The sequence below is a fragment of the Pongo abelii genome, chromosome 1 (assembly GCF_028885655.2).
Source record: "Pongo abelii isolate AG06213 chromosome 1, NHGRI_mPonAbe1-v2.0_pri, whole genome shotgun sequence".
Taxonomy (NCBI): domain Eukaryota; kingdom Metazoa; phylum Chordata; class Mammalia; order Primates; family Hominidae; genus Pongo; species Pongo abelii.
The window spans coordinates 85,585,744-85,602,750 of NC_071985.2; the positions used below are offsets into that span (position 1 = coordinate 85,585,744).

At 43.1% G+C, this 17,007-nt stretch overlaps 1 protein-coding gene across 5 annotated transcripts in view; it reads right to left on the bottom strand.

Annotated features, from left to right (window-relative positions):
- PBX1 (PBX homeobox 1) overlaps window positions 1–17,007 on the bottom strand; it is a 292,065-nt gene that overhangs the window by 224,245 nt on the left and 50,813 nt on the right. For 2 of the 5 annotated variants that reach the window (XM_054526223.2, XM_063726739.1), the window contains one exon: window positions 565–732. The exons of the other annotated variants lie outside the window; for them this stretch is intronic. In XM_054526223.2, the coding sequence (XP_054382198.1) occupies window positions 565–732 (168 nt within the window). The remainder of the gene's footprint in view (window positions 1–564; window positions 733–17,007) is intronic. 5 annotated transcript variants of the gene reach the window in all.

Sequence of the window (17,007 nt, forward strand, 5' to 3'; positions counted from 1 at the left end):
GGGAAAACAGCAGTTGCCTATCTCTGGCTTAAGACAAAATAGTAAAGCAGAAAAGATTTAGGTTGGATTATGGAAGAATTTTCTGAAATTGAGTTTCCAAAGTGTAAACTCTTCATTGGACTAGATCACGTCATTGCCTTTCCTACAGCTAGAAATGCCTAAATTAGATTAAGTATGTGTCTGTCTTGAACAGTCCATACACTGATTCCTTCTTCCAAAGGCTCCACTTACCCTCCCACTAGTAGAGACCAGGCCGGGCAAAGAAACACTCAGCCCTGGGCAGTGGGACCTCTCTAATCCATGGCATTTTCAAAAGCCTGTACTGATAAAGGGCGATGGAATAGGAACCAAAGGTAACAGGGAGGAAAACCTACTACTGAAAATGTTATCCTGAGAGAGGTTTTCCCAAGATTTCCAAATACCATATTTCTGCCATCAAGACAGATGTGTGGTTCCCTCAACGGCAGCCCATGTCATGAATCCTTAAAGATAAAAGGGGGAAGGCATGGTATATGCATCTCAAATCGAGTGGCCATTCAGCCTGCAAAGATATCAAACACTCACCTTTGCCTTCTCCCCACCCAAAACTGCGGTGGCGGTGTGTGGGCTGGGGGGTAACGGGGTTCCCAGAGGTAGAAGCAGAGGAGAGTACTCTGTGCCGAACAGAACTTTGTATCCTAGTCACCAAAAAGAACAATGAGGGGCATTTCCGACTCCTGGCCTCCTTCAGTTCTGTCACAAATCCAGAAACAAAGACCTATTATGCAGAACAGATTTTACAGAAAGGCAGAAGGAGGGTGGGGGAATGGGATAATTCATGTAAGGTGTTTTTTTCTTTTTTTTTTTTTTTTTAAATCCCATCAGGGATCTCATTATAATTTCATTATTAGCAGAAAAACCAAATAAGTGGCAAGAGAAAGAATCTCCACTTAGTATTAACACACACACACTCACATACACAAAGATGAAAGATCTTATGAGCTTCAAAGAAGCTGCTAATTTTCCAACTTCAAACGACTCAGTGAGAAAGACACTGATAATGAATGTGCTTTTTCCACTGGCTCACTTATAAACTTTTCCCCTTTCTGTCTCCCTCCCAAAAATTACTTCTCATTTTTAACTAGAAACAAACATCAGAGGTAATAACAGAATCCTGGGTTCATACACAATCTTCCTTCAGGGCTTCCTTCTTCTGTCTTTCTGCGTACAATAAAAATGTACGGGGAAAGAGAGAACTTCCTCAATGGTAACATGGTATATTGCCTCAGGAAGAACAGCCGAGAAAAAAATACAAATGTACCTCATTGCCAGTAAGCTATACTATTTCAAGAGTAGAGGACTAATTCATAAAACACTAACTTTCTTTGTCTCTGTAACTGTCTTTATCCATCACGAAGCTGCAAACTTGGGGCATTTTCACACTGAATATGTTTCTAAAAGCTTTACCTGGTGGTGAAGTGTGATACTGCAAGCCTCCCTCTTTTTGGAATTTTAATCCTAAACAAAAAATACAATCAAGTTTCTGGAATTCAGGCTCCCATAAGCTAGTGCCACCTATGCCCTGCAGTACCCATGTTTCTACATGGTGTAACATGTTCTTCATGAAAACTGTTCAATTCTGACTAAAGGTGATTTTTCTACCCTATAGAAATATGTTCTAAAATTTATAATAAGTCATTGGAAGGACAGATAACACTTTAAGAAAATCTTTATAAACCTGTTTTCTAGAATTAAAATAGTTGTCAAAAGTGAAAATTAGTTGCTAAGTTTTATAAGCAGTTTTGAACAACAGGCTAGACAGAAGCTCTCAACCTCTGTGAATGTATAGTCTCTTTTTCAATGTCAAAACATTGCAAGTACCACTATAAGAGAGTTATTGTATTTTTAGCTTCTACAGATGGAGGAATGATACACATGAATAAAAAAACCTATAGGAACTGAAAAAATGCTTGTTTAATGTGCATTTCATTGACCACAACAGCATTTCATACATTCAAAGAATTTTAGTAGGTATATTTATCTGCATGTGTGTCCATGACATTATTCTGTTTACAGACAATGCTTGGTATGTGCATGAAGTTACTAAACCTTTTTACCAACTTCAAGGCTCCTTCAGGGTCCGTGGCCCACAAATTGAGAATCACCATGCTAGAGGAAGAAAGATACCAGCTGAAGGAATGTATGCCTCTAACCAATTCTTTCATTGAGAGAAAATGACATTCAAACAGCTGAATGATTTTAAACATACCACTCCTTGTTTCACTCCTACCGATACTATCAAAATGTTGATAGACACAATACAGATTATTTCTGAGCTTACATGGTCTTGATTGTTGGTTTATAACACAATAAAACTTCTTTTTGGCACAAGAGCCTATCTGCTATGTGTACATCTCCCATTACAAATTGCAAGTAAGGATGTTGTGAAGAATAACATAATCAAAATAACATTTCTAACAAAGATACACCAGTATGATCAATGGCAACAGTAGCAATTGCTTAAGAAACATCAGTAAATAATTCTTCAGATAGTTAGCCTTGTGGTTTTAGGAGAGTGGAATGATGATAAGACAGCAATGCTACCTATAAGAAAGATTGACCCTCACATAAGTGTACACACAGGCATTCACACTCCCAATACACACACCTCCTCCTTCTATCTCCCTGTCTGATTTCCACTCATCCATTCTCAGCTCCTGTTTGTCTGAGGCCACATGCAACTGGATTTGTCAAGCCCCCTTTTAACAACTTGTTGTCACAGTCCATTACCAAATTGCATATAGTTATATATTCCACTAATTAGGCTTCTAAAATATCATTAACATGTCTCTTGATCATTAGCATAACGTATGAGACGACGTCGTTAGGCACGACTCGAGTTTGTTAACGTGGTAATGAAAGGCACAAGGCAGGCTCTGCAGGAACCAAGAAGCACAGAGAAGTGGGGAATATCCAAGCACCAAGATGCTAAGCCACAAAGGCATAGACGGAGACACAGAGAGACAAAGGCAAGCACAGAGAGGAGATGCAAGGCACGAGGAAAAGGCAGAGAAACACAGTCAAAGGAGAACATCAGTAAGCATGACTTTGGCAGTGAGATAGCTGCTTGGGCGTAAAAAGGTAAAACCTAATGCACCCACTCCCACCTGTGTGGGAATTAGACCCTGGCAAGGCTCTAAGCAGAAGAAGCTTTAAAAATTTCCTAGACAAGAAAAAAATAAAATTCAGAAATCTCCTTCTTTCCTGTCACCTAACACATGGTGCACACGGGTGTGCCCATCTCCCCCATTCCCACACCACCCCCTCTCCAGCAGTGGCTACAGAAGACTGCGGGCAATTACCTGGGGGTGACATTCTTCGATTCCTTATCAGGCCCTTTATTAACATGCTGGTAGATATCTCTATTTATCTATCTACACTGCATTAGTCATGATCCTCTTGTGTGTAACGAGGCAGGGCTTACCTCCAGAGATTATAGACATGCTACATCTAGAGAAGAGAGAAGGAAGGAAAGCACATAAAAAAGATGGCAACTGGCCAGGCGTGGTGGCTCATGCCTGTAATCCTAGCACTTTGGGAGGCCGAGGCAGGTGGATCACGAGGTCAGGAGTTCAAGATCAACCTGGCCAACATGGCAAAACTCTGTCTCTACTAAAAATACAAAAATTAGCCGGGTGTAGTGGCATGTGCCTGTAGTCCCAGCTACTTGGGAGGCTGAGGCAGGAGAATTGTTTGAACCCGGGAGGCAGAGGTTGCAGTGAGCCAAGTGCACTCCAGCCTGGGCAAAAGAGCGAGACTCTGTCTCAAAAAAAAAAAAAAAGATGGAAACTGTGTGTATGTATAGGAAACATGTGTCAGTGTGTGTGTGTGTGTGTGTGTGTGTGTGAGCACACACCAGCAAAGTGGTTGTGGGTTGTGATTTCAAACAGCCGGTTAAGCCTGGATTCCATATTTCATAGAAATGTTTCTAAATATGTCTATTAGGACTCACAGGACAAGAAGATAATGAAGTGCTTGGCTCAGGAAAGTAGCCAAGTATATGATGGGTAGAGAATTCAAAGGAGTTGGGGGAGATGAGTTAACAGCATGTGCACGTCAAGTGCTTAATTCATCCTGGACAAGGAAGCACTCAGCCCAAGTGAGCTATACCTTGGTCACAGGCTGAGGGCATAGGGAGCAAGCAGCCTCAGAAACAATCAGGAGAACCTCACTCATCTAGTCATTACGATAGAAAAAGATCAATCAAGAACTTTGGAGTCCAAAAATCCTGCTAGTTTTTCAGCACAGAGATTCTAGGCTAACCTTTATGGACTTGATATTTCACACAGATCCACTGGAAGCATCCTAGGCACTCACAACAGTGCGGCCCAGAGAGAAATGCAGCTTCCTTGGAACAGCTTCACAAGAGACAACACTGGGAACAGAGGCCTGGCAACCCACTGTTTTACACCAGCTCCTTCCAACAAGATGCCTTCTCCTACCTAGTGATCACTTCCAGCCTAGCCTTGCCTCCTGAGCCCACACGGAAAGAAGAGTATACTCAGCATTTACAAGGATTACAGCTGATGTCAATGCAGAAGAGAGGCTGGGTAAACTTAGATGGTGCCTAAATGGAAGTATTTCCTATACCCTCTAGCTCATCTGACACCTGACTTGACACATCAAAGGCTATGCAACCAGGGTTCATTTACAGGGAGGAAGAATCAAAGTTGCTTGGTTTTATAGAATGTATTTAGTGTGAAAGACGGGAGCTTTTCCTCTGGTCCTAACTTCTCATTCTTAAGGAAGATGGAAGTCAAATTGCAGGAAAAAAAAAATCTACCTAAATGCCCATTCGATGGGCAGACTCAGGAATCATACTCTGCATACTCGGAACTCTTACATTATGGAACCACAGAAATCTTTCTGTTCAGGTATGTCCATTGATCCTTTTCTCAAAGGAGTTAAGAAACTCCATTGGCTAAATGTGCACCCTGGACGTGAATGATTCTTAATTATGGCCAAAAAGACAGACTGTGCAACAAGAGGGATGGCCTCTTGTTTCATGATTATTTCAGTCCAGTAGCCTTGTGTGGCTTATGAAATGGGCAACTAGGCCAGCCTAAGACTGCATAGCCACCAACCTAAATCAGCCCCTGAAGGAGAGCCTGCAGTAAAACAGTCCGTATCCCATCCCGCTGTACTAAATAGCACCCCCAGGCAGTCCTTTGCAATGCTTTCTCATAGTGCTATCAGCCAAGGAAAATGTTCATAATAGGTTCTGGGAATCTAATTCTCACCCCCATTGGGGATAAAAGAAAAGAAAGGCAAAATATAAATACAGACAGAGAGAAAGAGAAGGAAGACTGTTAAGAAAATAGGGGAGGAAGGGCGCAGTGGCTCACGCCTGTAATTCCAGCACTTTGGGAGGCCGAGGCAGGCGGATCACAAGGTCAAGAGATCGCGACTATCCAGGCCAACATGGTGAAACCCCGTCTCTACTAAAAATACAAAAATTAGCTGGGCATGGTGGCATGCGCCTGTAGTCCCAGCTACTCCAGAGGCTGAGGCAGGAGAATCGCTTGAATCCAGGAGGTGGAGGTTGCAGTGAGCCAAGACCGCGCCACTGCACTCCAGCTTGGCAACAGAACAAGACTCCGTCTCAAAAAATTAATTAATTTTTTTTTTAAATGCCGGGCGCAGTGGCTCACGCCTGTAACCCCAGCACTTTGGGAGGCTGAGGTGGGTGGATCACCTGAGGTCAGGAGTTCGAGACCAGCCTGGCCAACATAGTGAAACCCTGTCTCTAATCAAAATATAAAAATTAGCCTGGCGTGGCAGCAGGTGCCTGTAATCCCAGCTACTCGGGAGGCTGAAGCAGGAAAATCACTTAAGCCTGGGAGGCAGAGGTTGCAGTGAGGCGAGATCGCACCACTGCACTCCAGCCTGGGCGACAGAATCCATCACAAAAAAAAAAAAAAACGAAAGAAAAGAAAATAGGGGAAAACATTTCTTTGACTTTCCTCTCAAAACCTGAAGTCAACAGTTACAAAATTAATCATGTATTCAGCAACCTACTCAGCACCAGACCTGATTTTAGGCCATGAGAATATGGTTATAGACAAGTCCCTACTTCATGTCAGAGGGTGGTGAGGTGGAACAAAAAAGAATAAAAATTGCACACACACACCCACATACTCACAAATGCACGTGCACGCATATGAACTTCCTTAAGCCTAAACTGCAAAAGGGCTATTTTTAAAGATATATAATTTTATCATGTTTCAATGCATATAAAAATTAGAATTAGCTAGAATTACACTAACAAAATATAGCCTCAAAATAATGCCTTATGAAATCTACTTGAATAAGTAAAACAGATGTGCTATTTTGGATCTTTAAATACAAATGGTGTTTTTAAAGTACCTTAATACAAATTTTTTAAAAGAAGTTCACGTTTTTCTATGAAAATTTGCTGGTTTTGCTGGTTTTTTGATAGGATCTCACTCTGCTACCCAGGTCCAATCATGGCTCACTGCAGCCTTGACCTCCCTGGGCTCAAGTGATCCTCCCACCTCAGCCTCCTGAGTAGCTAGGACTACAGATGTATGCCACCACGCCTGGCTAATTCTTTAATTTTTTGTAGAAACAGGGTCTCACTATGTTGCCCAGGCTGGTCTCAAATGCTTAGGCTGGTCTCAAACTCCTTGGCTAAAGTGATCCTCCCACCTCGGCCTCCCAAAGTGCTGGGATTACAGGCATGGGCCACGGCGCCTGGCCTCCAAAGAAATATTTAAAAGGCAAACTCATTATTTTTCCTAGGCTTTCTCTACTTCACTCTCCACAATTATGTATAAAAATTGCTTCCAGCCCTACTTCTGGATCTAAAAACAGGATTTTTTTTAACCTGAAAAAACTAGAAGATCCATGGATGGTCTTTCAGGGTTTCCTTAGCTTCCTGAAATTCCATGGGAAAAAAAAAAAAATGTGTGTATCTAGGCTAATTTTCTGGAACTAGACCATAAATTTCATCAGAAAATAAAGGGACACATGACCCAAGGGAGGTGAACTGCTCCCTGTGGTCAAGGGGAGTACTTAGGCTTTGTACCAAGGACTAAGATGGTGTAGGAGTTAATTTTTCAAAAGTGTTAAGAAAGCACCCACTGCCTTGTATAGGCCATTTTCCTCTCCTTGAGCACTCCCCACCGATCCCCTCACTCACTGCCCCTTCACTGAATAACCCAGTAAGTAAGTCAGCTGCTTGAAAGATATTGTACATAGCTCCAACAAAGTGCAGTTTGGGGCAGATTCCAATTAGCCTTCACTTAATGGTCTTTTTTCCTCTGCCAAGTTTGTGCAGTGAGGATCCAATGCCCCACCCTCTGCTTGGCTCTGAGTTTAGGCGCAGGGAGGAATCAAGTTTGTGCTCAAGCTGATAGATGTCAGACACAAAGTCTATATGTATCTCACCTGTAAGTTAAAGAGGGAATCAAAGGTGGTTTCAAAAGGGGTATGCCTGGCAGTGTGGCAGAGAGCTGGTTTCCTGTGAGTTTCCTTCTTTTGTTTCTCTCCCTGTTGTCTAACCCTAAATTTCCCTGCTGCCACTTAATTATCCCTGATCATTTTACTCTTTTCTCTCCTTACTGGTTGATTATCTCCCCATTTCATTTGAATCCCAGTGGAGGTACATAAGCGCTAAAAACAAAGCTGATGGCCAATTAAAAGGTAAGTGCCTTATGTTAAAAGCCAGAACATTATACTTCAATATTCATAATTAGGTAGCTTTTGAATGGCTGAAGAACAACGCAAGTCCATATAGAGGGCTAATCAGGGCACCTATATTTTGCAATCCAAATCAACCAATGCCTATTAAACTGATTGCTGAGAATTGCCAGCTTCCTTACTGGCTGGCTCAGAGCCTCAGTACTTCATAAATATTAGAGATGTAAAAGACCAAGGAGTTCCTAATGTGTTTATTTCGTTATAATGAATTCTTCAGGCAAGTGATAGGATTACTGAAGCAGAGCTTGGTAAAAAACCCTACTGATTTTGGCAGCTCTGCTATTCTTCAGGAGTAGCATCTAAATATTACTGAGAAATAGAGCATAAAGATTATTCACTTGGGTGTAATTTTTTTGAGAAAAGGAAAATAAAAATTTATCTTCCACTCTTTCATTTATTTTCCAAATTATCAGATCACTGAAATGGCCACTGGAGCTGTACAAAATTAAACTGAGAAAAGAGCAAGTGAGCAACAGAGTAGGAGACAGTCATTGACAAGGTTCAAGTGCACTTCAGCACTCCCCAGGAAACCCTTACTCCAGCCTGGGAGAAGGCTGGGCTAGTGCTGATCATCTTGAGTGCCCCCCTGTGACAATTCTCCCTGGGGTAAGTCAACTTAGAATCTCCTCTCCGAACTTTTAAGTGTTTGCTAATAATGCACTTAATTTTGGGGGTGGGGAGGCGGGGAGGAGGAGAGTTGTTCAGTCTTGCTTACTGAGTTACGACAATGTCACCTTATAATTCAAGAGCAATGGCAGGCCAGAAAAATGCTCACAGACACCAGGCAAACACTTTCTAGAAAAGAATTAAGCATTATGATCTCTGCTCTTTGCAAATGCTCTGTCCACTGGGAGGCAGCATAGGCTGCTGGAAAGAGAAATGGGCCAGCGATCTGGGTTCTAATCCCTGAGATGTTACTGATTTGGGGTATGTGTTATGGCCAGCAACAGAATCCTGGTTTAAAATATAGTGCAAAAAAAAGAAAATGGGACAAGAGATGTGGAAGCACTTTGGAGGTAAAGATAGAGCCTGCTGAAAGGAGATCCACACATGTAGAAGTTAGTGGAATATGGAAACTGGTCTTTTTTAACTGTAACTGCTCCCCAATGTGGAAAGACTACTATAGGGATTTAAAATAACAGAACAAAGCAAGTACATTTTTAAGACACAATTTTCTAAAGTGTGTTTTTAAGAATCCTGGTCCAGGGAAAAGGTCCTCAGGTCAAATAAATTCTGAAAATGCTAACCACTCCACCACACACACCCCTCTGAGAGATTTACAACACACATTAACATATTAAAGCTTGGGGAAGCCCTGTAGTTCAGAAAGCTCTTTTAACTCCCAAACTTACTTGGCAATACAACGCATCCTCACCTACAAACACTAAAACAAATAACCAGCTCCAAGGAGCACACTAAGAAATGCTGTTTTAAACTACTATACATGGCAATAACGTCTGATCCCATATTGGAAAGAAAACGTTACTGAACCATCATCCATAGTCTCGGGTGGCTGGTCTAGCGGTCCGTGCCATTTTATCCACAATCTCCTCCTTATTCTCTCTGATCAACAACATGCATTTGTGAGGCAGCTGGCCAAGGTGAAAGGTTAATTCTGTGGCCATGAAACTCAGCCCAGCTAACAGACTCATATAGGGGCTGAACCTTGTCACCTTGGTCCCATCAGCTCTAACCAACTGGGTTGAGTAGACACAGACATTAGTCTTAGTTATAATCTCTAGGGGGGATAAAAATTTAAAGGCACCAGCACATGGCCAATAAGCTTTAGCATATAAATTTGAGGAGTTTTTAAAATAATATTTAAGATGAAGTTATACTATTTTATAACAGGAAAAAGATAGTCAAGAGGTAATAAAATATGACCTCTGGCTCTGGACTCCAGGTGGGTTCAAGTCCCAGTTCTACCATTTGACAGCTGTATGGCCTTGAGCAAATTACTTAACTTATTTGAACCTCAGTCTCAAAATCTGTAAATCAGAATAAACATATTCCATTTCTCAAAGGATTATTATGAGGATTATGAGAAATGATCTATGTCAATGGGTTTAGCACTATGCCTAGCACATGATGAGTATCAATAAATATTAGTAATTATCACTGCATGTAAAAGGACTGAATAATCTCAGAAAATGCAGCTCCCTCTGCAGTTAGCATTGGGAACATGCAATTTTGGATTTTTTTTTTTTCTGTCACATGAAGTGTTCTTACCTTGTATTTATCAGAGAATATGCCTCTTAACCTTCACTGAAAATTTCAGTGAGGTTGAGATGGCCTCAGTCAGGTTTTTGTCCTTGAGAAAAATTTCTACATTAATAACTTCAATGGCTATAAAATATGATTCAGCTAACCGAAACTCATTTTACTGGTATATTTCCAGGAATATATTTCTCAAGGGAGATACACCCAAGATAATGCTAAGTAACTGCAAGACATTATTATTTGGCCTAGCCAGTGTTTCCCACCAACACAATAATACATAGATCAGTAAATGGAGCTTCCCACCCCTCATCACAGGAGGAGTAAGGAGGACCTGGGGAGGGAGACCCAGGGGCTGAGAGGGCAGCAGAAGGCACAGAGAATGATCATGAGGGCACCGGGCAGCAGCAGTGTGCCTCCTGGCCTAGACGCTGGTGGCTACATCAAAGACTGCCCAGACTTGTTGACACACGGAATCATCCCCAGGCATGAAGAACAACCATTTGAAAGTTTACAGGGAGTCACGCAGCTGCCACTCCAGAGGTGGAGAGAGAGAGAGAGACTAAGCCAACTTTTCCCATCCCTATCCCATGGTTTACAAGACCATATTTCACATAGACATATCCTGAATTTTTCATCTCTGGAGACCCCAGTGAAAGGGATTTCCATGGTGATCACCTGGAAGACACCTCTGTAACCAAACACAATACCCTGGCCTCCCCAGACTCCTGGCTCTTAACCTCTGTGACCCTTCCAGGCATATCCAACCCAGGGAGGCCAAATCCCAAAGTCAAGAGGGGTTGTGGTCATTCACAGGCCTGTGGGCTCTCCCTCCAGCTCCTTCTACTTCACTCCTCCCCTCTTGTGACAGGTCATTTGTAACTGTCTCGTGGGTTTTATTTAGTTGTGGTGGACACAATTAAATGCTATTCTAACTAACAGAATCCTTGTCCAGAAAACAAAAACCACACAAAAGTCAGTCTGGTTACTTTGGCCACGTTTAGCGACTGTTTCACATCACCACCTCGTCGATCCAATCAACGGTGCGGCGGTTGGTTGTTAATAAAGCTAGATAAAAACAAATTGATTACAAAAAGGTCAATTTGGTACCTAACATTTAGAAGGCTAGAGTTTGAGCAGTTGTCATCTATAGGGAATCACCACAGTATAAAATCAGGAATATTACACCTGAACAAATAGTTACTTGCCTGAAAAGAAAAAAAAAATTATTCTAAAAAAAAGAATGTTATTATTACTTTCTTTTATATCTATCAGTGCCAGAAGATTGAACCTAGAGAAAAAGATAGTGACTTAGTTATTTAAAAATTCCTTGTGGTTATTTGAAAGGTTATTTCAACAAGTAGAAATGGAAATAAACTGGTCAACAAGACCAGGGTAACCCACAGATTGTTAGAAAAAGAAATGAGGTCCAACTTACTCATTTTTCTTATTTTCAGAAATAAGCTACTATATGCAGAAATTGTGTCCATAAACTTTCTTTGACTCCCAGAGAAACAAAGTTTTGAAGAATCCTGACTACCTAAGAATTAAGGAAAGAGTTGAATAATCTTAAAAAGTTCAACTGAGGCCAGGCACAGTGAATCACGCCTGTAATCTCAGCACTTTGGGAGGCCGAAGTGGGCAGATCACCTGAGGTCAGGGGTTCAAGACCAGCCTGGTCAACATGGTAAAACCCTGTCTCTATTAAAAACACAAAAAATTAGCCAGGCGTGGTGACAGGCTCCTGTAGTCCCAGCTACTCAGGAGGCTGAGGCAAGAGAATCGCTTGAACCCAGGAGGTGGAGGCTGTGGTGAGCCGAGATCATGCCACTGCACTACAGCCTGGGCGGCAGACTGAGACTCCCAACTCAAAAAAAGAAAAAAAGAATTCAACTGACATGACCAGGGAAGCCAGCCTAAGCTGCCGGTCATGCCCTAGAAAACCTGTTTATCATAACCATGTACATTATATTAAGGCCCAATTTAGATCTGCAAAATGTGTAGGAGTCCATTTTTTTATGATCTGCTTCTGTATTTCAGAGGGTTGAAACAGGCAGAGTGAAGTAGCATAGCGCACCAGTCAGCAGCCAGGTGGCAAACATTAATTTTAGGTAGGGATGTTGCAAGTGCCACAAGTCACATGTCAACATAGAGAACAGGGGAGGTGGGAGTGGGGGTGGGAGCTGCAAAGAACGAAAGAGGAAATAAGATAGGTCCGACCTAAGAAAAAGGAGGTGTCTATGGGCTGACCTGATGGTGTGAACCAGAAATTCAGACGGCAGCACAGCTAGATACTGGAAGAACTACCGGCATCCTAAAATCTGGCTCCCAAGCCTCTGTCATAAAGTAGGTCTGTGTCCTTGGTCCAATCACTTAACCACACTTTGCGTCACTCTCCTCATTTGTAAAATCAGAGAGGCTGAACAAAATGGTCTCGAAAATATGCTCACCCTCTAATTTTGTCTATCCTTCTTTCATGTACTTCCACACACAAGGAGGACCCAATCACAGAAGGTCCCAACTTAAGGAAGAACGGAATTGTACTTTGCCTCCCGAGTGATTCTGGGCAAGGAACCGTGCTTGGTTTCTTCTGCTTTGTGCTTCTGCCTCCCCAACAACAGATACCCCACAGAAATACCAGAGAAAGGTTATCCTGGGAGTTGATGGAGTTGATCTGCTCAAGTGCTGCTTTACTAGCAAAGCAATAAGTACATGCCAGAAAGTCTTCTAAGGTTCTCGGTGCATACTGGGATCTCCACGGTAGGTTCCAGGAGAAGAAAGAGGTAGGTGAAGGGGCAATCTACCTGCAGCCCCCAGGTAAAGTCCAGCTTAGAGCATGCTTTGGAGTGGGACTAAGTTTGGTCAGGTGCTAGGGTGGAGTCAGATTTCTTTGTTTCTACCTCAAGACACTCTTAACAGAGAGAAGGAAGACAAGGAAACTAATGTTGTCACCAAAAAGTACTTATTGTTTATTTGTTAAAAACATGGAGCATGACTATGTAACAGACACTGTACTAATTGCTGGTGTTCAGCATGGGAGAGCTCTGGGCCCCCACGTGCACATATACACAGATCATAACCGCAACACTGTGTGCCAAGGCTGGCTCAGACAGACACACAATGCTAGAGGGGCTCACAGGAGAGCCTGGAGAAAGTTAGGAATAGCTTTACAGCAATCCTGATACTTCAGTTGATTCCTGAAGGAGGAAAAACAGTTTGCCAGGTAGTGTGGAGAAGAGAGAATGAATTCAAGGCAGAGGACACAGTACAAAGGCTGAGTCAGCAAGGGGCGTGACCTGCTCAGAGAAGAGTGACAAGTTCAGGGCAGTTGGGATAAAATGCTTTCCCTGACAGTCCAGAAAGGTTTTCTGTATGCATATCTAGGTGATTACTTTAGATGCCTTGTCTTACAGGGATGGTAACAAAACACTATAGCTCACAAATTGGAACATAAGGCTTGACACTGCTAAGAAACAAGCTAAATACATAAATAAATAAAAGCAAGGTGCAGAACAGTATTCATGGTATTCTACTAGTTGTATTTTCAAAATTAGGAAAATAAATTCATAATTTGTAAAAATATTTCTAGAAGGGTTTTTTGTTGTTGTTGTTGTTGTTAAGGAAATTCTCATACAGTGATCCCTGGGTGCCACACACTGATGTAAATACTTCGTGTACATTAACTCATTTGAACTGCCCAATAACCCTGGGAGGTAGGTCTATTTTTCTTCATACTCAACAGATTAAGAACTGAGGCAGAGTTCAAATCACTTGTCCAAGGTTAATCTGCCAATTCATAACAGGATGGAAAGCCAAGCTGGATACTATCTCCAGTGCTCTTAACCAGGATGCTTTACCACATCTCATGACACCAGCAGCTCAGTCACCTCCAGAAGGGGAGAGGGACCAGGAAGACGGACACAGAGGTGGGAGCCCCATCATATTCTGCATCTCTTCCTCTGCCTAGGGCAATGCTCCAGCTGAGTGCCAGGCACCTTTCCAGTCTAGAATCTTTTGTCTTTTTATTCACAACAAACAAATGTAAATACAAAAATGGGACTTTTCTGACATTTTTTAGGTACAGATATCATGGGCTGAGGGAAGGAGGAAGAGGGAGGAAGTAAAAGGAAGCCATAGCCAGTTTCCCTTTCTATTCCCGCCACCGAGTCCAGCAGCACTGCTCGAGCAGAGCCAGAGAAACCAGAGCTACAAGAGGTGGCTGAACGCTAGCCTAGAAGACAAACTTGGTCACACAGAAGTCTCTCCATCCCCCTTTCCTTTCTGTGGTCACTTTCTAGATTAGTCTCAACCGTTGCAGCTGCTCAATGGCAACGCATTTGAAATCAAGACTATGGCACCAGAACAAGGCAAAATTGCATTAAAAGGGGCAGCTCCCAAGCCTCCTTCTACAAGGGTGTTTCTCAACAATGATAGGTTGGCTGAGGCACCCAGAGGTGGAGGGTCCAAGCAGAAAAAGCTTTATTACACCCTACCAACTTCAGTGCAATACACCACCCTAGCCCCGCCTTCACCTTCTTGAACTAGGAACCCATATATTATACCGTGCCATGGTTCATTTCAGCAAAAATCAACTAGCATTCTTCTGACCTGGGGCAAAAAATTTCCTCATTGAGATCCTGAAAAATAACATTACATCATGTTGCCTGTGTCAAGTTTATAAATGGGCCAAGGGGAGGCTGGGGTGTAACCTGACACTATCAAAACACTGGCCCTGGGAGAAGAAAGGAGGGCATTGTTGCAGGCTGTCAGCTCTCCTCTTGCTGGAGGTAAAGTGAGATGCGAGAAATGTTAGTGGGAGGCCAGGCACGGAGCAGGTCCTCACTCCCTATCTCCTAAAAAATCCGGCAGCCTCCCTCCAAAATGGGCTTACCCCATTTCCTGTGAGGTATGTCACCCTCTTCTCTACTCTTCCAGCAGAGTAGATGAGCTAAATAATTTTTATTCCCAAGCCTCAAAGCAAAGAAACAGGCATAGGATGGCAAAGTCCAGGAGCCAATTTTTCTTTTTCCTAACCAAGGCATTCCTCTAAACAGACAACCAAAAAGAGAACTGAGCCCCAGTGATCATGTATACACAAGCGTCATTATTTGAAACACAGAAGGCTGGACGCGGTGGCTCACGCCTGTAATCTCAGCACTTTGGGAGGCCGAGGCGGGCAGATCACAAGGTCAGGAGATGGAGACCATCCTGGCTAACACGGTGAAACCCCATCTCTACGAAAAATACAAAAAAATTAGCTGGGCATGGTGGCGGGCGCCTGTAGTCCCAGCTACTCGAGAGGCTGAGGCAGGAGAATGGCATGAACCCAGAAGGCGGAGCTTGCAGTGAGCCGAGATTGCGCCACTGCACTCTAGCCTGGGCGACAGAAGAAAAAGAAAAAAAAAAAAAAAGAAAAAGACAGAAGAAAAAAAAAAAAAGAAAAGAAAAAAGAAACACAGAAATGTGGACATGGCCCAAAGTTAGAGAGAAAAACAGACCCCAACAAGGGTTAAGTGAACATCCCACTCTAAGGCAAGAAAGACATCCTGAAGTCTGAGAAAGAAAAAAGCATTTCAAAGTGAAAGGCTGGGGTTCAGATCAGGAGACAAGAAAGTGACCAAAAGAACATGGGGAGGATTATGGAGCTGGGACAGACACAGAAAGAGCCAAAGGACAAAGTGCTGGCACAAAGAGTAAAAACATTTTAATGGATAAAAGGAAAGAAAAAAGGATTTATGGTGAGAGAAAGTTCAGAAAATAAAAAGCAAGACAAATGCAAGCCAGCCTGACTGGAGACAGAATTCATTCTGCTGGTCAAACATTTAATTTGATTTTCTCCTTTCATTCTTCCCCATCTCCCAGCTCACATTTTAAGGAGAGGGGAGCATGCAAATGTACCATCCATGGCAGAATGTGCGTAGATACTTTTGGCAGGAGGGCCAAGCACATTGGCCTGCCAGCCCATCACAGCAAGCGTGATGCCAGCCCTGTGATCATTTAGGACAACAGGCCTAAGGTCCCTGGTGAACCAGAGAACACAGGGACACAGTGCAGAACCGATCGCTTGTAGCTCTCCTGGTATTCTGCTTGCTTGTTTCCACCAAATTATTGCTAATCCTATCATCACTCTATGAAGACCTTAACCTCTTACAAAGGATCTCCCCAGCCACCCTCAATGCCTTCCTGGCTTAATTCACTAACAATTAAGAAAGCAGGCCATAGACCATTGGGTTCCTCATTGCTAAACCCCTCTTTTATGTTAACTCCACCGCATTCTCTTTGGAACACAACAGGGACCCCCTCAACTAAAGCAGAATGATGCCCCGTGGCCCAAGTGCACCATTCTTCAAAGCAGCTTTCCCACAGAGCCCTGGAACCAGCCCCTTCTCTGCTTCAAAGGTGAGAAGGGGAGGGACTCATGGACCACCCTCAAGCTCAGAGCTTACATTTCTCTCACAATTCCAGTCCCTCAAATCTCTTTCCTGGGAAGGTTGTTGTTGGCACCAGAGCCTGCTGCATTGGGCTGATGGCAAGCAGGGACTTGGGGCAGATGAGGCAAAGGAGGCGGCGGCCATCAATTGCCTCAGTGCTAAACCTGACAGAACAAAAGGAGACGCGCAGGCATGGAAGGTGGGGCCCTTCGACAGAGGGCATCGTGAATGTGCACCAACCCTTTGGTGTAACAGGTTCCGGTCTTGGGGGTTCTGTAACTACTTCTGTTACGACACCAGGAAGCCTTTTGCTAAGACACCCCCCAGTCATGGGGCTCCTGTCTGTTGAAGACACCCATGAGTTTTCTAACTCTCCTCTTCTTTTACCATATCCCCCCCATTAAATTATTCATTGTATTTAACTAAAGAAAGACTGAGTGCCTACTACGTGCCAGTCACTGGCTTAGGTGCTGGGAATACAACTGTAAGCCAGGTAGGAATAGTCTCTGCCTCTAAGCCTGTCTGCCTTCCTTTCCCTGTCCAAGGATCTTATCAAGCGCAATAGAAAGGTTTTAGGTGATTTTATGAAATCCATGCG